General features: G+C 37.7%; 1 protein-coding gene across 2 annotated transcripts in view; it reads right to left on the minus strand.

Annotated features, from left to right (window-relative positions):
* Positions 1–379: 379 nt before the first annotated feature.
* RAP (RAP domain-containing protein) overlaps positions 380–19,656 on the minus strand; it is a 53,794-nt gene continuing 34,517 nt past the window's right edge. Inside the window, exons 3-4 of one of the 2 annotated variants that reach the window (XM_090003471.1) lie at positions 875–952; positions 380–787 (exon numbers count right to left, since the gene is read on the minus strand). In XM_090003471.1, the coding sequence (XP_089859597.1) occupies positions 785–787; positions 875–952 (81 nt within the window). In that variant the 3' untranslated portion in view covers positions 380–784. Of the gene's footprint in view, positions 953–19,656 lie in introns of both variants that reach the window. The other variant, XM_090003470.1, reaches the window with a different exon arrangement.

Here is a 19,656-nt window from a genome sequence, read left to right on the forward strand (position 1 = left end):
CATCATCCACATGAATTTTCTTATAATTGTTAATTCTCATTCATTGCTTTTGATAACCATGTGTAGGCATGGTCACAAGATGCTGAACTTGATTGGGCATCATAATTTTGGGCAATCAACTTTCTACAGGTTTCCAAAGAACCTAATCAGTATAGGTCTCAATCAGTCCAGAAGTGTGCAGCATGAGGGGTGTGCTTTCAATATCTTTAACCAAGATGGTTTAAGGTTGAATCCATGTGTGTATGGGCATGTGTGTGTGTGTATGTGTGTGTGTGTGTGTGTGTGTGTGTGTGTGTGTGTGTGTGTGTGTGTGTGTGTGTGTGTGTGTGTGTGTGTGTGTGTGTGTGTGTGTGCAAGTGTGTACATGTGTGATGCTTGGTTGTTGAAGGTTGCATAATTAATACAAATTAATATTAACAATCATCCAAAATAATGTGCCAAATAGGAAAATGTTTCAACTAGCAAAATCATTGTACACAGAGAAAAGAACATGGCAACTACTAAATTTGCTGGATAATTGAAGGTAATGACAAACCTCTTAAGCAGAAGAAAGGATGAGGTTTGCCACTGGAGTAATTCTGCCTCTTAAAAACCATTTGAAATAAGACTTCTGTTATAAAAATTGATGGTAACCTTTACAAATCCACAAGCAAGGGCACAAAGAGGCTTATTCCCAATTGAGTCATCATTTCCAGTTTCAGCAAGCTAATGAGCTCACATACCTTATGGACTTCCCCCTTCCAGTTTCATGCCTCGAAATTGGTCCAGTTCCTTGGGACCTACATCACTTCATTGAATATCTTATTTTATTGCAACACTGCCAACACATTATTTTCATCCAAGTCTGTCAAGTTCAAAGATGATGTGCAGTTACATTTGGTTCATCCATGTAGTCCTTCAGGATCTCCCTCAAATAATCCAACTGCTCAAACTCTCCTTGAAGCTCCTCCCACTGCAAATATGAACAGAAAATCAATTAGCATATCCTCATTATGTTACATCAGAACATAGCAAAAATGAAAAATTTGATTTTTCAGCAAGAAACATTACTTGGTACAAGCTTCTATAGTAGAATAGTGTGCATAATATAGCAAACCTCAGAAGGTCAAAGAAGAGATGCACATGTTTCGAACATTCACGTGTCTGCACATGCTATTTCGGTTTTCACTTAAGTAGCACTCAATTACTACCCCCTGGTGGTGCCCTTTCAATTGAACATTCAAGAATTAAATGAAAAAACAATTCTACTGTGATGAAACAACCAATCGAAACCACTACCGATCAACACTCAACAAGATAAGCAATTAAACTTCACTCAAAAGAAACATGAATTGGAGGTGCGAACAAGGAAGCCAAAATCATCATGAATTACCATATACATCTGCACAAAAATGTGATACAATTGAAATATTTTGAGAGGAAAGGAAGAATTTCATCAAAGCACAAGTAATAAAAACAAACAACTACTTCACATGGATACGGTTGCGGATACAGGGATACGACCATTTTTATGACATTTTCAACATGACTAGTATATAAAGGGACCAGAGGTTGGGGCCAAAATGGAGTATCCGTGTGACAGAAAAAATAAGAATGAATGATGAAATGTCACCCCCCAAAGCAAAACCATAGTTGACAGAGGAGGAAGCGAAGGCGGGAAGCAGTATGGGAATCATGATCAAGAAACAGTGATTTTAAATTTTCATAGGATTTGAGGTGGGAATGTTATGACCTAAAGTCACAATAATGTAGGAAGAGAGAGAGAGAGAGAGTTGCTTCACTTCAAGGGGAAGCAACCTCCAAAAACCCTAGATGAGTAAAATCTCATTAACATTCATCACGAGATTATTACAAGTGAGAATGTTCCATTTATTAAGACTATTTTACTCTATGGATCTGACACTCAATTCCCAATCTATTATCTTACCTGGATCTACAACTTGAAACACGAGCATATGAAATGGATTTTGTTCTCATCTATCGATATCATAATTCTTGGGTCCTAACATTCCCCAACCCATAAAGACACGCCTTGTCCTCAAGGTGTGAAATTCCAACATCAACCATAGTTATAACCTTCTTGCTAGTTTTGCCCCTGTAAGTATGGGTGGACAGCGGAACGGTCAACCAGCAGCGAATCGGGTACCTGGCCCGACTCAGGTCGTGCTCAGGCCAAGCATTGAAGGTCCCGATTAATGTCGGATCGGGCTCGACCCGAGTCGGTCCCTTATGGGTCCTAAAAACAGAAAACAAAGAGGGTTGCATACACTTGCATAAAGTGAAAAACCCTAACTTTTGGGTCATATTGTAGGTTATGGATAGTTAAGTCCAAAACCCGACCCATTAAAGATGGCAATCCACTTGTGAATGAAAAAGGGAAAAGGTCATGTTTTTATTACGCGGAAGACCTCACCTTTCTCTCCCATGGAAATGAGACTATTTTTGTGAGGTTTTGTTTATGTATAGAAACACAGTACATCTTTACAAAAGCATTTCCATTTAATACTCCCTATTATTGAGAGATAGCACTGGTTGGGTCTGGGTATTGAGTATAGATCCATACCCAGATCCAGCATGTCTGTCCTTATTCGTCTCTTTATTTCTTTACTTTCTGGCCCTTTGTAACTGATATGCTGTAACAAGTTAAGTATGGGCAATATTGTCTGTAAAATCCAAGAATCTTCCAAGAATTTTCATAAATAAAAGATGGAATTTCTACTCAAATAGGGCTGGCCATTTAATTTATATTTAAGTTATTTTTGTGGCATTTTATGGTTAATTACAATTCATTGCCATTTTCTGGATAATTACGAATTTATTTGGTAAATATATCTAACTGACACTTATTTGTCAATTTTATTTGAGTTGACAATTGTTTGTTATATTTAATTGTCATGTGCTTGCTAATTAGATTTAATTTGAAATTATTAAGATTAAATTTAATTTTGCATTTATTTATTAATTAGATTTAATTACCAATTAATTTATTATATTTAATGAAACATTATTTAACACTTAGTTGTTAACTAGATTTAATTAAATAATTAAGCATATTTTAATTTAGCAATATAATTAATTAACAATTTTATATTGGAGTTAAATTGCCCAATTGGGCAATATGGACCCAATTGGACTTGGATCCATTGTTGTAACCAAGTGTGGGTTGATTTGGGGGAACTTTCTAGAAGCTTCTAGAAAGAGCATCACAAGGAGGTGGGAGGCATGATAGTGGGCCAAGTAGTGGGGGAATATGGAATATTCCCTCCACTACTTCCACTAACCCACCCCCTTGGGTCGACCTCCCCTCTCTCCCTTTCTCCTTGAGTGTGATCTAGAAGGGTCTAGAAGATCCCCTCCCCACTAGCTTGGGGCTATAAATAGCCCCACACCCCTCTCTTTCTCTCATTCTCATTCTCTCTTTCTCTCTCTCCTTCCATGAGTTTTGGAGAAGAGGGTTCTTCCTCTTTCTCCCAAGCTCCCTCTCCTCCCCTATTTGCCGATTTCGGTTAGGATTATTGAACTTCCTATTTTCACGATTTTGGGAGTGGCCTTTAATTAGGCTCTCCCTAAATCCACGAAATTTGAGGTAGCTCTCAAAGGTTGGAGCTCACTAATTTCTTGGAAGAAGCCTTGCCGTTGTAAAGAGCTCCCTCTTTCATTCACAATTTTGGGAGTGGCCTCTAATTAGGCTCTCCCTAAATCCGCGAATTGGAGGAAGCTCTCTAGGGAGGGGATCTCACTCTCTCCAAATCCAGATTTGTGTGTTTTCCTATTTCTACACACACTACAAGGTAGGGATTCTTACACTAACCTCATAGAGTTTGTAGAATGCTAAAATATACATTTAGGGATCTACGCCTATGTGAATTCATGGAGTTTTGTAAATTGTTAGATTAGGCATATAATAATTTTGTAGATCCTACATGCATGTTTTGATTTTAAAATGCCTATAAGCATGCTTATAATTTGGAAAATCTATATACATGCTTATGTATATTGATTTTCGATTATGCACATATCGATTTTGGCTTATGTGAATTTTAGAGTATGAATGTGTTGATTTTAAAATGCCTATAAGCATGCTTACGGTTTGAAAAATCTAGATGCATGCTTATGTATATTAATTTTTAGATTATGCGTGTGTATGATTTTTAGAATATGCTTGTGCATCACTTTTAGAATATGCATGTGCATGATTTTTAGAATATGCATTAGAATATGCATGCGTATGATTTTAGAAGAATCGTGATCATCAGAGTAGTATTTGATTTTATATGCATTTTTCTTTGAATTTCTGAAAAGGGCGTGAAGTTACAGTGACCTGTTTCGACTTTTTGGTTTGTTTTGATCTGATTGGTCGGTTTAGATGGCATGGTTTTGATGTTTGTGGGTCATTTTTTACTGGAGATTGCATTGGAGGTATGTTGGGTTGAAGATTTGATGTTTTTTGATGACTTGTATCGTGGTTTTAAAGAGTCGCTATAGGGGCGGTAACTGAGTTTTTCGGTACTATATGCCTATCGACTGCAATAGTTTACTGATTTTGTATTACTGCACCTATAGTTGTTTGATTTGAGATTGAGTGTGTATTCGATCATCTTTGGCTGAATACTTGCTGTTTTCATCTTCTACATTGTTGACCATAGCACATCACCTTGCTGGTGCTGTGTACCGCCCCGAATTTTTGGACCTTTTATTATTGTAATTATTTGATAAATACAAGCTTTTTATTGAGATTGGTGTGTTATTTGGATGAGTTATCAGTTCATAGTGAGGTTGGATCCTCGTTTGGTCGAATTCAGGTTCGGATTGGATCGGATCCGTTTGGATTTGAGGGCAAAATCATCATTTTTTAAGAAGACGGTGAGCATTTTGGGCAAAGGACATGCCTGGAATTCTTGATAAAGGTTGATAATATTTTTGGCATTGGGGATATGAATGGTATTTATTGGAAAGAGGGTTTTTATGGGAATGACAGAATTGTTATTTAGGTTGCAGCTAAGGGTATTTTTGGTATGGATAAGACATTGTGGGTATTACAATTGGCTGCAAGGTTATTTTGGTCTTTTCAGCATGGACAACTGTCATAGATGGGTGCCAAGTGCCCCCCCCCCCCCCCCCCCCCCCCAATTATGATCTTAATGGGGTTATTTTCCCTTAACCCCCCCACTCTCCCCTTAATGTGTGTTACTCCCCCTCCCTTCTCTCTCTTATGCTCCCTCAACCGCACACTCTCTCGTTTCTGCCAGTCTCTCTTAGAAGAGGGCAGTCTTGGGTGGAGTTAGGCCAATAGAGGAGCTTGTCCGGTGTGGTGGAGATAATTTTTGGTGGAGTTTTTGTGGGGTAGTAGCCGATTGGGAGTGTGATTTTTGGATGTAGGATCGTATCTAGGTGCCGGTTTTGGGTAGGTCTTCGTATATTTATCTTGGATTTCTTGTGTAAAGAGGCATGATCCAGTACTCCCACGTTTTTCTTGCTAGTATGCAACATGTACGTAAGAATTGTGTGTTTGGGATAGAAGAACCATGCTTTGATAACGTTGATTCTGAATCTTGAGAGTTTGAAAATTCAATTTTTGGCATGTAAAATGTGTATGTTCCATCCCTTCATGAATCACTAGGGAGCATGTAACATGTAGACGGGTTTTTATGCATGAAATATGCTGAATCATGTTTAGATTTCAAAATAACAGTATGATTTCGGAGAATTCATGCTTAAATTACGTAGCTTTTGGATATAGCATGCTTAGGATATGTTAAATCCATGGAAATCTGAGGAAACTATGTTGGATCATTTCGAGACACCCTTAGGAGTGTTGGGGTGGATTTCCAGTTGAGTTGAGTGCTTGAACCCCTGAGATTTTCGGGTTTTGGAAGAGGAAACCCAAGTTAGTGGTTGTCAAGAGTCGACTCCTGTAGTGCCTCTCTGCTTTCTGGGTTCATTTCTTGAGAACCCGAGGGTCGACTCTTGTAGAGCAGAAGTTGACTCCTGCACAGTAGGAGTTAACTCTTGGAGATGCAAAACTTGGTTTTCTTGTGATGGACTTGGGGTTTTAGCTACTTTGTTTGGGATTTCAGTAGATTCGAGTTGAGGCATTGTATTATGCTTGGTCTGATGGAGCGGCTTGTGCCGTTGAACACATAATTCATGGTATGTGTGATGTGATGCATGAAAGATTGTTATGGTGATATGAGAGACCGGTTTGTGCATGAGAGCACAATATGCATGTTGTTTAGCTTGTAGTATGTTTGGATTGATGCACGTAATGCATGTATAGAATTTCTTGTTGTTCATAAGATAAGTTTCAAGTATAGCAATGGGATATGAATGCATGAGGCATGTTTAAATGAATAGAATGATTAATGTTTTAGTTTATGCTCATATTGCAAATATGGCAATACGTAGTCTAAGTATGCATGAGAATTGGTTTGTTTGAGGTTCGCATTGCAAGTGTGGCAATACATACTATGGTGTTGATGTGAGCATGGATTTTTGAGATTGTATTGCAAGGTTGGCAATACGCAGATGATTGCATAAGACTGTTAAATTATGTATATATAAATATATATATACTTATATATATATATACATACGTATATATAAGTATATATATACATATATGTATACATATATATACATATTTCTTTTCTTGTATCCCAAAAACCCGATAGGGGTATTTTGGTAAATCCCCATGTAATCTTTTTCTTTTTTGTATTTTTCCTTCTCTCTTTTTTACCTTTTTCTTTTTTTTTCTCTTTTTGTTTTACATGTTGTAAGACTACAAGGGGCCCCACTCATCTAGTCGTTGGGGCCCCAACGGTCATATTTATGACCGTTGGGGCTCCCAACGACTAGATGGGAGCCCCCTTGTGGTCCCTCCTCTTTAGTTTCCTCCTCTATAAATAGAGGAGGCTTTCTCTTGTATTTGCAAGGGTTTTTAACCCTCTTCTTTCTTTCTTCAATAATAGTCAACTTATGACTTTTAGTCATTTTTCCCTTTAGTGGGTTTTGTATACACTTTTAGTGATTGTGTTTCTTGGCTCTTGGCATCACTCTTCAAGTGTGGTTTGCTTTATTGGTGCTTCCGCCCTTTTTCATTACATGGTATCAGAGCCAGGTTGGTGATCGGGCTTCTCTTCTTTTTTGGTGTCTTGGGACGTGTGCCTCTCAAGCTTTTTGAAGAAAGAAAGAAGGTTTTTCGGTACTTATGGAACACGAATCTAAAGTAGAGCTCTCTTTTAAGCTCAATGGATCCAATTACCTTATGTGGGCCTCCGCTATAGAAAATCATCTAAGAGGTAAGAAACTTTGGGGTTTTGTTATGGGAACTACTCCCGAACCCTCTCTTGTTCTCACTAAAATTGAAAATGGGATTGAAAAAGCTTTAGACGACGATGAGCGCATCAAAGCTATCAATGACCATCAATCCAAAGTTGAGGATTGAGAAAGTAACCATGCCATTGGTATGATTTATGAACAATGTTGACCTCAAAAATTGTGCCAACATTGCTAAGTTTAGAAGAGTCAATGAGGCATGGTTCTTTCTTAAGGGTATGTATACCCAAAAGGATCTAGCTAGACAATTTTTTTGTCAAGAAAAAATTCGTTCTACTAGACAAGCGGATATGAGTGTCCGTGATTATTTTAGTTCTTTAACCCCTCTTTGGGATGAGCTTGTTCTTCTTTGGAGTGCTGTGCGATCGTAGAATGCCATTGCGGTTGAAGGGAAAGTTTTATAGGACGACTATTAGACCCGCTTTACTATATGGTACGGAATGTTGGGCTGCCAAGAGACATCATATTCAAAAAATGAGTGTAGCTGAGATGCGGATGCTTAGATGGATGTGTGGAAATACAATAAAAGATAAGATTCGGAACGAAGAGATACGTAAGAAGGTAGGTGTTGCACCCATTGAAAATAAGATGCGAGAGAATCGTTTACGGTGGTTTGGACATATTCGGCGAAGGCCTAATGATGCTCCAGTTAGAAGGTTGGAGAAATGGGAAAATATATTAGTTAAAAGAGGTCGGGGTAGGCCTAGGAAGACTTGGATGGAGATGATAGGAAAGGATATGAATGCTTTGAACCTCACCGAGGACATGGCGTTGGATAGAAATGATTGGAGGAAAAGGATTCATGTGGAAGACCCAAAATGAATTTCTTTTTTGGTTCATATCGCTGACCCCAATTGTTTTGGGATGAAGGCGTAGTTGTTGTTGTTGTTGTTGTAACCCCTCTTTGGGATGAGCTTGTTCTTCTTGAGCCCAAATGGGTGGCTCCGGAAGATATTGAGTTAAGAAGAGAACAAATTGAAAAAGAGCATTTTTTTCAATTCCTCCATGGTCTTCGGCCGGAATTTGAACAAGTTAGGGTATCCCTTCTCCATAGAAGTAAAGCCTTACCCATTGAAGACGCTCTTGCCGAAGTATGCCAAGAAGAAACTCGTCTTGGCATAAGTATTAAGAGTGATGAAATTTTGGCCGTTACTAGGCCCGGATCAAATGTAAAAGCATATAGACCTCCCCACTTTAACAAAAATAATGGATATAGAAAGGGAGTGATTTGTCACTATTGTAATGAACCAAAACATATCAAGCAGGTTTACCCAAAGCTTAAAGGAAAAGTGGCCGCGGTTGAAGAAAATTCTCCAAAGAAGGAAGAAGAAAGCGTCAAGGAAGGAGATATCAAAGAAACTCTTAACCATATCTCCGAAGTTCTCCAACATCTTCTCAAGACTTCTTCATTTTCAACATCAGGAGCCGCCATCGCCTATTCTTCATCACCTCCAGGTATGTGGATACTAGACTCCGGTGCTTCTTTTCATATGACATCTCATAAAAACTCTCTTTCTAATGTTTTTTCCGAACCCATATCTTCCTATGTTTCAACGGCCGATGGGACATCTTTAAAAATTGAAAGTATTGGAACACTTGATTTTAAAAATTCTCAAAACTTTTTTCGTTCCTAAAGTAAGAGTCGTTCCAAAAATTAATCTAAATCTTTTTTCCATTTCCCAAATCACCGATCATGGATGCCAAGTCTCTTTCTCACCTAAAGATTGCACCGTGCAGGATCTCTAGTCAGGGAAGTGTTAAAATGTATCTAATATATATATATACTGTATATTACATCAATACCCGATAGGGGTATTTTTGTAATTTCACATAGTTGTTTTAGAAAACAACTATTTTCTTTTCTTGATAAAATGTAATTTTATTTTTTGTTTTTTTAAATTCTTTTTTATTTCTTTTGAGGACCTAAAGGGGCTCCAACCTTAGAGTCGTTGGAGCCCCCAACGGTCACAAATGTGACCGTTGGGGGCTCCCAACGACTCTATGGGAGCCCCCTTTTGGCTCTCCTTTTGAGGCCTTTTGGCCATCCCTTTGCTCCTCTCCCTTTTGTATAAATAGGGGTGAACCCCTTGTATATTTCTCATTCTTGAGAGCTTTCTCTCTTCTCAATAAGAGGCTTTTTATATTGTTGCCTTCTTAAAGGCTTGTGCTTGTATTGTCCCTTTGTGGACTTGTGATATTGTCTCTTTTATTCATTGTTGTAAGTGCTTGTATGCACTCTTTATATTTCCGCAATATCTCATTACATGGTATCAGAGTCACTCGATTCTTGAAGGAAAGGTGTGGTTCGTGTATCTCATATTTAGTGGATATCTTCTCACTTCTTGGCAACATCATGGAGGCAAAGATTGACCTATCTTTCAAGCTCAATGGAAAGAATTATATGATGTGGGCATCGGCAATGAAAAATAATCTCAAAGGAAAGAAGCTTTGGGGTTTTGTCATGGGTATCGTTCCGGAACCTAAGCTTATGCTCACGAAGGAAGAAGAAGGTCAAGAAAAGGCTCTTGAAGGAGATGCTCGCCTCAAGGCCATTCAAAGTCATAAAAAAGAAGTGAAAGATTGGGAAAGCAATCACGCAAAAATCCTTGCGTGGTTTATGAACAATGTTGAGCTTAAGGTATGTGCTAATATAGCTAAATTTCGTAGAGCCAATAAGGCTTGGTCTTTTATGAAGGGTATGTATACCCAAAAGGATCTTGCAAGAGCATATTTCTTGCAAGAAAAGATTAAAACCACCAAGCAAGGTGATTCTAGCATTCAAGACTATTATAGTGCCCTAAACCCACTATGGGATGAATTGGCTCTCTTGGAGCCAAAATGGGTTTCTATGGAAGATATTGATTTAAGGCAAAAACAAATGGAACAAGAGAGATTGTTTCAATTCCTTTTTGGGCTACGTCCCGAATTTGAGCAAATGAGATCTTCACTTCTCCATAGATCTATTTTTCCTCCTATTGAGGATGCTATTGCCGAAATCACTCAAGAGGAGACAAGGCTTGGCATGAGTAAGCATGTTGATGAAGTCCTTGTCGTATCAAAACCGGGTAACAATGTTAGAACCTATAAGCCTCCTCATTTTGGGAAACAAGGAAACTACAATGGAGGAAGAAAAATGATTGTTTGTCATTATTGCAATGAGCCGGGTCACATTAAACCCGCATGTCCAAAGCTTATTGGAACCTTCAAGCCTAAAGTGGCCTCTCTTGAAGAAACCACCACAAAAGAAGATGAAGGCAAGAACAATGACATCAAAGAAACTCTTGGACAAATATCTATGACTCTCCAACAAATACTAAAAGTTTCTTCCTCCACATCGGGTGCGGCTATTGCTTCAACATCATCACCCGGTACGTATTCTTGGATCCTTGACTCCGGAGCTTCTTTTCATATGACCCCTCATGAAAATGCACTTATTGATGTTTGCACCAATTCAAAAGACTTTTGTGTCTCTACGGCCGATGAAACTTTTTTAAAAATTTCAAGTATTGGCTCTTTTAAAGATTCTCAAAATTTTTGTGTTCCAAAAGTAAGAGTTGTTCCCAAACTAAATTTAAACCTATTTTCGGTTTCTCAAATTGCCGACCATGGATGTGAAATATCTTTCTCATCTAATGGTTGCTTTGTGCTGGATCTCCGGTCCGGGAAGCGGATTGGGCAAGGCCATAGAAAGGGAGACCTCTATTATATGGACCATCTTGATCTCCCTACAAACTATTTTTGTTCTTATGTCCAAGAAAAAAACATGGAAACTTGGCATAAAAGACTTGGTCATCCAAGTTATTCCAAAATGTATCTCTTTCCTTTTGGAAACAAATTTTGTAAGGAAAAAGAAATTAATTGCAAAGATTGCATTTTTGGAAAAATGAAGTCTATTCCATTTTCAACTAGAACTTTTCTTTCATTAAGGCCTTTTGAATTGGTGCATTCGGATGTTTGGGGGCCTTCTCCGGTTATGTCTAAAGGGGGCTATTCATATTATGTTACGTTTATTGATGATTTTACTCGGTATGTTTGGATTTATTTCCTTAGTCATAAGTCGGAAGTATTTACTTTCTTTAAAGATTTTTTCATAAAAAGGTTCAAAATCAATTTCAAAATAACATATCTATTTTAAGATCCGATTCCGGTGGCGAATACTTATCTCACGAATTCCAAAACTATTTAACCCAAAATGGCATTTGCCATCAAAAGTCATGTCCTAGGACTCCCCAACAAAATGGCCTAGCGAAAAGGAAACATAGGCACATTATAGAAACCACTAGAACATTACTTGTTTCTAAGAATATTCCAAAGAAGTTTTGGGCTGAAGCCGTTCTAACCTCAACCTATCTAATCAATAGAATGCCCTCTTCTAAATTAAAAAATGCTTCTCCCTATGAAAAACTCTTTGAATTTTCACCCGATTTCAATCGTCTTCGTATTTTTGGTTGCAAATGTTTTGTCCTATTACATAAAAGGGATAAGTTATCTCCAAAAGCAATTGAATGTGTTTTTCTAGGATATGGTGAAAATAAAAAAGGGTATAGAAGTTATGATTTTAAGAATGATAAACTATATGTTTCAAAAGATGTAACATTTTTAGAAGAAGAAAACGGTTTTGATAAAATAGAAGAAACAAATGAAATTGATTATATATTCTTATATGATCTTATTGATGACATACAAGAAGATTCTCTTGAAAACATAGACGATACTCGTGAGGTATCCCCTCTTGACATAACACCCTCAAATGATAGTGATTCAAATATAAATATTCATGATAGTGATACCAATATAAATGTTTACTCAAGAAGAAATCAAGAAAATCCTATTAGTGCCCTCGAAAAATACTCTCAAATTTCTGAATCCACTGAGGAACCACAAGTTAGGCATTCTTCTAGAATATCAATACCCCCAAATAGGTTTGTATCCTATGATTCCTTAACTCCCAACTATCGGGCATGTTTAATAACCCTACATTCTTATTTTGAACTGGCTCACTATAATCAAGCTAAATCTATACCTCATTGGGTTGAAGCAATGTAAGTTGAACTAAATACTTTAAAAAAGGTCAATACTTGGGAAATAGTTAATCTACCCTTAAACAAAAAACCTATTGGTTGTCGCTGGGTCTTCAAAGTTAAAACTAAAAGTGATGGCTCTTTAGAACGATACAAAGCTAGATTAGTTGCTAAGGGATACTCCCAAGAATATGGCATTGATTACGAAAAAACATTCACTCCTGTAGCTCGAATGACCAGTGTCAGGACCTTAATAGCTGTCGCGTCAACCAAAAAATGGCCTATTTATCAACTTGACGTAAAAAATGCCTTTTTAAATGGAAGTTTAAGTGAAGAAATTTATATGGATCCGCCACCCGGAATAAATATTAAGCAAGGTCAAACACTTCGGCTTTTGAAGGCATTATATGGTCTTAAACAAGCTCCTAAGGCTTAGTATGATCGTTTCAGTGATATCATGATAAAGTTAGGATTTCACTCTTGTTATACTGACACTACTATTTTTGTTAAACATGCAGGTTCTAGTATCGTAATTTTGTTGCTTTATGTTGATGATATGATTATCACTGAGAATGATCAAAATAGTATTATTAATGTTAAAAATATGTTAAAAAATAATTTTAATATGTCCGACTTAGGTTTTCTCAGATATTTTCTTGGAATTGAAGTTGCATATTCTCCTAGAGGATATATTTTGTCACAAATGAAGCTTGCTGCAAATATATGTTCTAAGTCTGGGATTTCTGATGATAAGAAAGTAGAGACTCCTGAGGTTATTAATGCCAAATTGCGGTTGGAGGATGGGGTTCTTCTGAAAGATCCCACACCTTACAGACAACTCATTGGGTCTCTTACCTATTTAACCATCACCAGACCAGATATCACTCATGCGGTTCACTCAGTTAGCCAATTTCAGCATGCTCCTACAACTGTGCATATGAGTGTTCTCCAAATCATCCGCTACATTCGGAATACCATCAATAAAGGGCTATTTCTATCCTCCTCTTCTTCCTAGAATCTTCTTGCTTATACTGATGCAGATTGGGGAGGTAATCCCAATGATCGAGTCTCAACTACTGGTTTTTGTATCTTTTTAGGGGACTCTTTGATTACCTGGCGATGCAAGAAGCAGCAGGAAGTTTCACTATCATCCACTGAAGCTGAGTACTGGGCTATGGCAACCACGACAATGGAACTTGTATGGCTTCGCAGTCTACTTAAAGACATGGGAGTTGATATTACCGAAGCCTCAAAACTATGTTGCGACAACAAGAGTGCCATCTATATTGCGAGCAATCATACTTTTCATGAGCGTACAAAACATATCGAAATGGATTGCCACTATGTTCGTGATGAATTCTTACGAGGAACTATTGCTCTTCCATATGTCACTTCCGAATATCAGTTGGCGGACTTCTTCACTAAAGCTCTTCTGGCTCCTCGCTTCATGTTTCTTCTTGGCAAACTTTCCGTCATTTCCCCGTAAATTTTGAGGGGGGGTGTTAAAATGTATCTAATATATATATATATATATATATTACATCAATACCCGATTAGGGTATTTTTGTAATTTCACATAGTTGTTTTAGAAAACAACTATTTTCTTTTCTTGATAAAATGTAATTTATTTTTTGTTTTTTTAAATTCTTTTTTATTTCTTTTGAGGACCTAAAGGGGCTCCAACCTTAGAGTCGTTGAAGCCCCCAACGGTCACAAATGTGACCGTTGGGGGCTCCCAACGACTCTATGGGAGCCCCCTTTTGGCTCTCCTTTTGAGGCCTTTTGGCTATCCCTTTGCTCCTCTCCCTTTTGTATAAATAGGGGTGAACCCCTTGTATATTTCTCATTCTTGAGAGCTTTCTCTCTTCTCAATAAGAGGCTTTTTATATTGTTGCCTTCTTAAAGGCTTATGCTTGTATTGTCCCTTTGTGGACTTGTGATATTGTCTATTTTATTCATTGTTGTAAGTGCTTGTATGAACTCTTTATATTTCCGCAATATCTCATTACAGGAAGCTGATTGGGCAAGGCCATAGAAAGGGTGATCTTTATTTTATGGACTTTTTTACTCTTCCATCGAAGTCATTTTATAATCTTATAAAGGACAAAAGTATTGGAATTTGGCATAAGAGACTTGGTCATCCAAATTTTGTAAAGATGTCTTTTTTTCTTTTTTGAACAATACTTGTAAAGACAAACACATGACTTGTAAAGATTGCATTTTTGAGAAATCTAAAGCTATTCCATTTCCTTAAAGAAATTATGTCACCACTCGGCCTTTTGAACTTGTTCATTCCGATGTATGGGGACTTTCCCCTATTTTATCCAAAGGAGGTTTTTCGTACTATGTGGTCTTTATTGATGATTTCACTCGATTTACATGGATTTACTTCTTAAGTCGCAAATCCGAAGTTTTCTCCTTCTTTAAAGAATTTCATGCAATGGTTAAAAATCAATTTTTAGGAAACCTATCCATTCTTAGATCTGATTCGAGAGGCGAATATATGTCCAATAAATTTCAAATCTAGTTGTGAGAAAATGACATTTATCATCAACGTTCTTGTTCAAACACTCCGCAACAAAATGTTTTTGTGGAAAGAAAGCATAGACACATAATAGAAACCACAAGAACTTTATTAATTTCAAAGAACATTCCAAAATCCTTTTGGGCCGAAGCGGTTCTAACCTCAACATATTTTATCAATAGAACCCCTTCATCTTCTTTGAAAAATCTTTCTCCATTTGAAAAACTTTACAATATGTCTCCCGATTATAAAAGACTAAGAATTTTCGGAATTTTCGGGTGTAAATGCTTTGTTCTGACTCACAAAAATGATAAACTTTCTTCAAGGGCAATTGAATGTATTTTCTTAGAATATGGCGAAAAACAAAAAGGCTATCGATGTTTTGACATATTCAAAAACAAACTTTATATCTCAAAAGATGTCACATTCTTAGAAGAAGAAAATGGTTTTTCGCATAAACCAAATGAAAATATTGATTACTCGTTTTTATTTGACTTGTTACCTCAAGAAAAGGTTGTAGATGATCATGTTGAATCTAGTGAAACTCTCATAGAGGATCATTTTGAACCTCCAAATGATGGGCAACATGACTAACATGAAAATTTAGAAGAAAATATACCAAGTCAAAGACAAGTTTACTCTAGAAGGAATGAAAGTAATCCTCATTGTGCCCTTGAAAAATTATCTCAAAACGAGTCGATTGAAGAATCCTCTCAAAGAAGATCAAATCGTATTTCTAAAATTCCAAATAGATTTGTATCTTATGATTCTTTTTCTCCAAATTTTCGAGCATGTCTGCTAGTCCTTCACTCATTCCATGAATCATCTCATTATAATGATGCTAAACAATATGCTCATTGGAATGAAGCAATGGAACTGGAACTTAATGCACTTAAAAGAGCACAAACTTGGGAAATTATTGATTCATCCAATGGCAAGAAACCCATTGGATGTAGATGGGTTTTCAAAGTAAAAACTAAGAGTGATGGATCTTTAGAAAGATATAAGGCTAGGTTAATAGCCAAAGGATATGCCCAAGAATATGGGGTGGATTATGATGAAACTTTTGCCCCAGTTGCTCGAATGACTAGTGTTCGAGCTCTTATTGCAATAGCCTCTATTAAAAAATGGCCAATTTTTCAACTTGACGTTAAAAATGCCTTTTTAAATGGAAATCTGAGTGAAGAAGTTTATATGGAACCACCTCCTGGCATGAATTTAAATGGTAAAATTTTGAAATTGAAGAAGGCCTTATATGGTCTTAAGCAAGCTCCTAAAGCTTGGTATGACAAGTTTAGTAATGTATTAATCAATTTGGGATTTACTTCTTGTTATACTGACACTACTCTTTTTGTTAAGAAAACAGGTGATTTCATTGTTATTCTACTGTTGTATGTTGATGATATGATCATCACTGGGAGTGACAAAAAGGGGGTAAATGATGTTAAGTCCATGTTAAGAAAACTTTTGATATGTCTGACCTTGGATTTTTGAGATATTTTTAAGGTATTGAAGTGGCGTACTCTTTCCGAGGATACATTCTATCTCAAATGAAATTAGCAGCAGACATTTGTACAAAGTCAAGAATATCCGATGAAAAGAAAGTTGACACTCCTGAAGTTATCAATGCAAAACTAAGACTTGAGGATGGTGTTCTACTTGAGGATCTAACCCCCTATCGTCAACTAATTAGATCTCTTACCTATTTATCCATCACCCGTCTAGATATAGCTCATGCGATTCATGCTGCAAGCCAGTTTCATCATGCACCTACTTCAGTTCACATGGCGGTCGTGATGCGAATTGTGTGATACATCAAAAATACCATCGCCAAAGGGCTTTTTTTATCCTCTTCCTCATCTCTTGAATTAATTGCTTTTACTGATGCTGACTGGGGAGGAAATCCTAATGATCGTATCTCAACTACTGGTCTTTGCATTTTTTTAGGTGAATCTCTCATTTCGTGGAGATGCAAGAAGCAGCAAAAGGTCTCACTATCATCCACTAAAGCTGAATATCGGGCCATGGCAATAACAACTATGGAAATTGTATGCCTTAGAAGTCTCCTTGGTGACATGGGCATCATCATTTCCTCCTCCACCAAGCTCTGCTGTGATAACAAAAGTGCGATCTACATTGCAAGCAATCATACTTTTCACGAGCGGACAAATCATATCGAAATGGATTGTCATTATGTTCGAGACGAATATCTCAAAGGAACTATCACATTACCATATGTTACTTCAGAATATCAACTGGCTGACTTCTTCACCAAAGCGCTTCCAACTCTACGATTTATGTTTCTTCTTAGCAAACTTTCAGTCTTCTCCCCGTAAAGTTTGAGGAGGCGTGTTAAATTATGTATATATAAATATATATATATATATAAATATATATATATATATAAATATATATATATACATATTTCTTTTCTTGTATCCCAAAAATTTGATAGGGGTATTTTGGTAAATCCCCATGTAATCTTTTTCTTTTTTGTATTTTTCCTTTTCTCGCTTTTTTACCTTTTTCTCTTTTTGTTTTACATGTTGTAAGACTACAAGGGGCTCCACTCATCTAGTCGTTGGGGCCCCAACGGTCATATTTATGACCGTTGGGGCTCCCAACGACTAGATGGGAGCCCCCTTGTGGTCCCTCCTCTTTAGTTTCCTCCTGTATAAATAGAGGAGGCTTTCTCTTGTATTTGAAAGGGGTTTTTACCCTCTTCTTTCTTTCTTCAATAATAGTCAACTTATGACTTTTAGTCATTTTTCCCTTTAGTGGGTTTTGTATACACTTTTAGTGTTTGTGTTTCTTGGCTCTTGGCATCACTCTTCAAGAGTGGTTTGCTTTATTGGTGCTTCCGCCCTTTTTCATTACAAAGACATGGGCATGAATGTCAGATTTTGGGGTGTGGGGGGGTGTTGACCCTGAGTGTGGCTTGTGTGGGCATTGACCCGTGGTACCGAGAGGGTACTCTTTAATGCATAAGCATTGAAACTAAATAATAACAAGTCACATTAAATGATTGTTTTAGCTCTCTAATGTTTGTGGCTTGAGCTAGCTTGACAGATGTGAACAAGCACGCACCAATCCTGTGGGAGTTGTTAGACAGTTGATTGAGTTTCTGTCTTCTGGATCGTAGGGACCTGTCCTCCACCACGGTGGCTTAAGGAACACTAGACTCTGATACTTGAGGCGGAGGTGGAGTTGTTGCAGTATGCCTAGTAGTGCACTACGTTGACCATAGGTAGAGGGACGATGTAATGCCCCAAAATTTCGAACCTTATAAATTCCTTGAAATAGTTGGAAAATACCTTTTCTTTACAGAGTTTATTTCTAAATCAGCGGAAACGATTTCTTTTAAAAGAAAAAAGACCGGTTTGACAACCTTGGGCACGTTAGCGAGAAAACAAAGATTTACCATGGACGATCTGCAATAATACTTAGGAAACCATTCCTTCTATTTGAAGAGAGTATCAAGTTTGTACAAAATTTGGGTTTCCTCAAGGGAAAACCGTATCAAAAACCAAAAATGTCCAGGAGAAACACTACGAGCAGAAACAGTGGATCCTTAAATCATCTCGCAGTCGCGCCATCGCCTGATGCACCTAATCGTCACCTGTGCCCATGAAATGGGTTAGTTTTGCGAAAAACTAGCAGGAGAGTACAAAAACAGAAAGAACTAAATTAGGCATAGATAATTTATGCAGCAGGTAGTAACAAGCAAACTAAGCAGATAGATTGGAGGAATAAACTAAGTACAACAAACTGAAAAGGGTGTGCATGCTCAATTTAGTTATTACTTGATAACCGACCATGCGGGTACATACATGGCACGTGAGTCGAAACAGTCGAGTCCAAGCTGAGTGTTCATTATGTTAAGTATTTTAATATACCTCGGTTGTCTGACTGAATCCTATTCCTATGGAGACGACCGATGGTCGAGAGAGTAAGTCCCCAAGGCCTGATAGGGATGCATCCAACTTCTGCAGAAGTGTTAGGCTAACTTATGTAGCCCCTATCCCTCCCCCTAACCTCCGATGACTGGGGAAAAACGGGTCTTTTGCCCTTTTTGAAAGCCATAAATGGACTGTCTATCGGAGTTGGTACCCTTCGTCCTCTCTCTTGACGAAGCAAGGTTGAATTGAGCGCGACGGGGTTTCTTAGCCGTTGCCTAATTCTTCATGCTCTGGTCCATTAGACCGAAACGAGCATCTTGCCTATGAAGGCGATCCCACTCTTATATGTGTTTTCAACAACCTGCACTAAGCATTAATCGAGGTCATAAGACTCTCTCATCCAATCGTCGTAGTACTAACATGTCTCGCATGTTTAAGAAGTACACTTACGAGAAAAGGGATACAGGTCCTTAATAGGAGCCTCGGGAGTGTGTTTCGCAAAGATATAATGTTTTTTAAAAACTATTTTAACATATCAAATCTTTCGAAACCACACACAATCTTGCCAACATAAGGCATGTGATTTTCTCGAATCTGACATCCGATGACGCAGTGTCTGGGTGCTATGTAAGTCACGACACTGGTTTTGGTAAATGGGTTTCACAAAGGAACCTATCACCCAACAACTTGGTCTTGCCCCAAATCAAGGGTTTTCCCAAAACATATCGGGTGGAAAGAGGAATAGGTATACCTCTCGAATACACTGAGTCTATGGCAAGGAAAAGAAACAAAAGATAATAATGCGAAAAGGAAGTGCCTGGGCGCGAAGCGCGACGGCAAACAGGAACTGCGAAAGCAAAGGACAAGGATCGCGAAA

Source organism: Nuphar pumila, chromosome 4 (assembly GCF_984573655.1).
Source record: "Nuphar pumila chromosome 4, dmNupPumi1.hap1.1, whole genome shotgun sequence".
Taxonomy (NCBI): Eukaryota; Viridiplantae; Streptophyta; class Magnoliopsida; order Nymphaeales; family Nymphaeaceae; genus Nuphar; species Nuphar pumila.